Raw genomic sequence first — 206 nt, forward strand, 5'->3', positions numbered from 1 at the left:
GTTTTGGTGATCACTCAAGTGAAATTAAAATTCGAAGTCAGTTCCCGGATTCGATTCTCTCTGTTCATTTTCTTGAGTTTCATCCTGCGGTTTTGAAACCAGATTTTGACTTGTCTGTCTGTCAGGTTAATGCTCTTACTAATCTCCAGGCGGCGCTCACGGGTCAAGTACATATTGAACAAGAATTCCTTCTCCAGCTCCAGCGT

General features: G+C 42.7%; 1 protein-coding gene across 1 annotated transcript in view; it reads right to left on the bottom strand.

Moving 5' to 3' along the window:
* Positions 1 to 14: 14 nt before the first annotated feature.
* The window catches only part of HOXC10 (homeobox C10), a 4,666-nt gene continuing 4,474 nt past the window's right edge, over positions 15 to 206 (bottom strand). The window contains exon 2 of the mRNA XM_010162309.1: positions 15 to 205. Coding sequence (XP_010160611.1) covers positions 15 to 205 — 191 coding nt within the window. The remainder of the gene's footprint in view (position 206) is intronic.

Source organism: Antrostomus carolinensis, unplaced genomic scaffold (genome assembly GCF_000700745.2).
Source record: "Antrostomus carolinensis isolate BGI_N321 unplaced genomic scaffold, ASM70074v2 scaffold26842, whole genome shotgun sequence".
Lineage (NCBI taxonomy): Eukaryota > Metazoa > Chordata > Aves > Caprimulgiformes > Caprimulgidae > Antrostomus > Antrostomus carolinensis.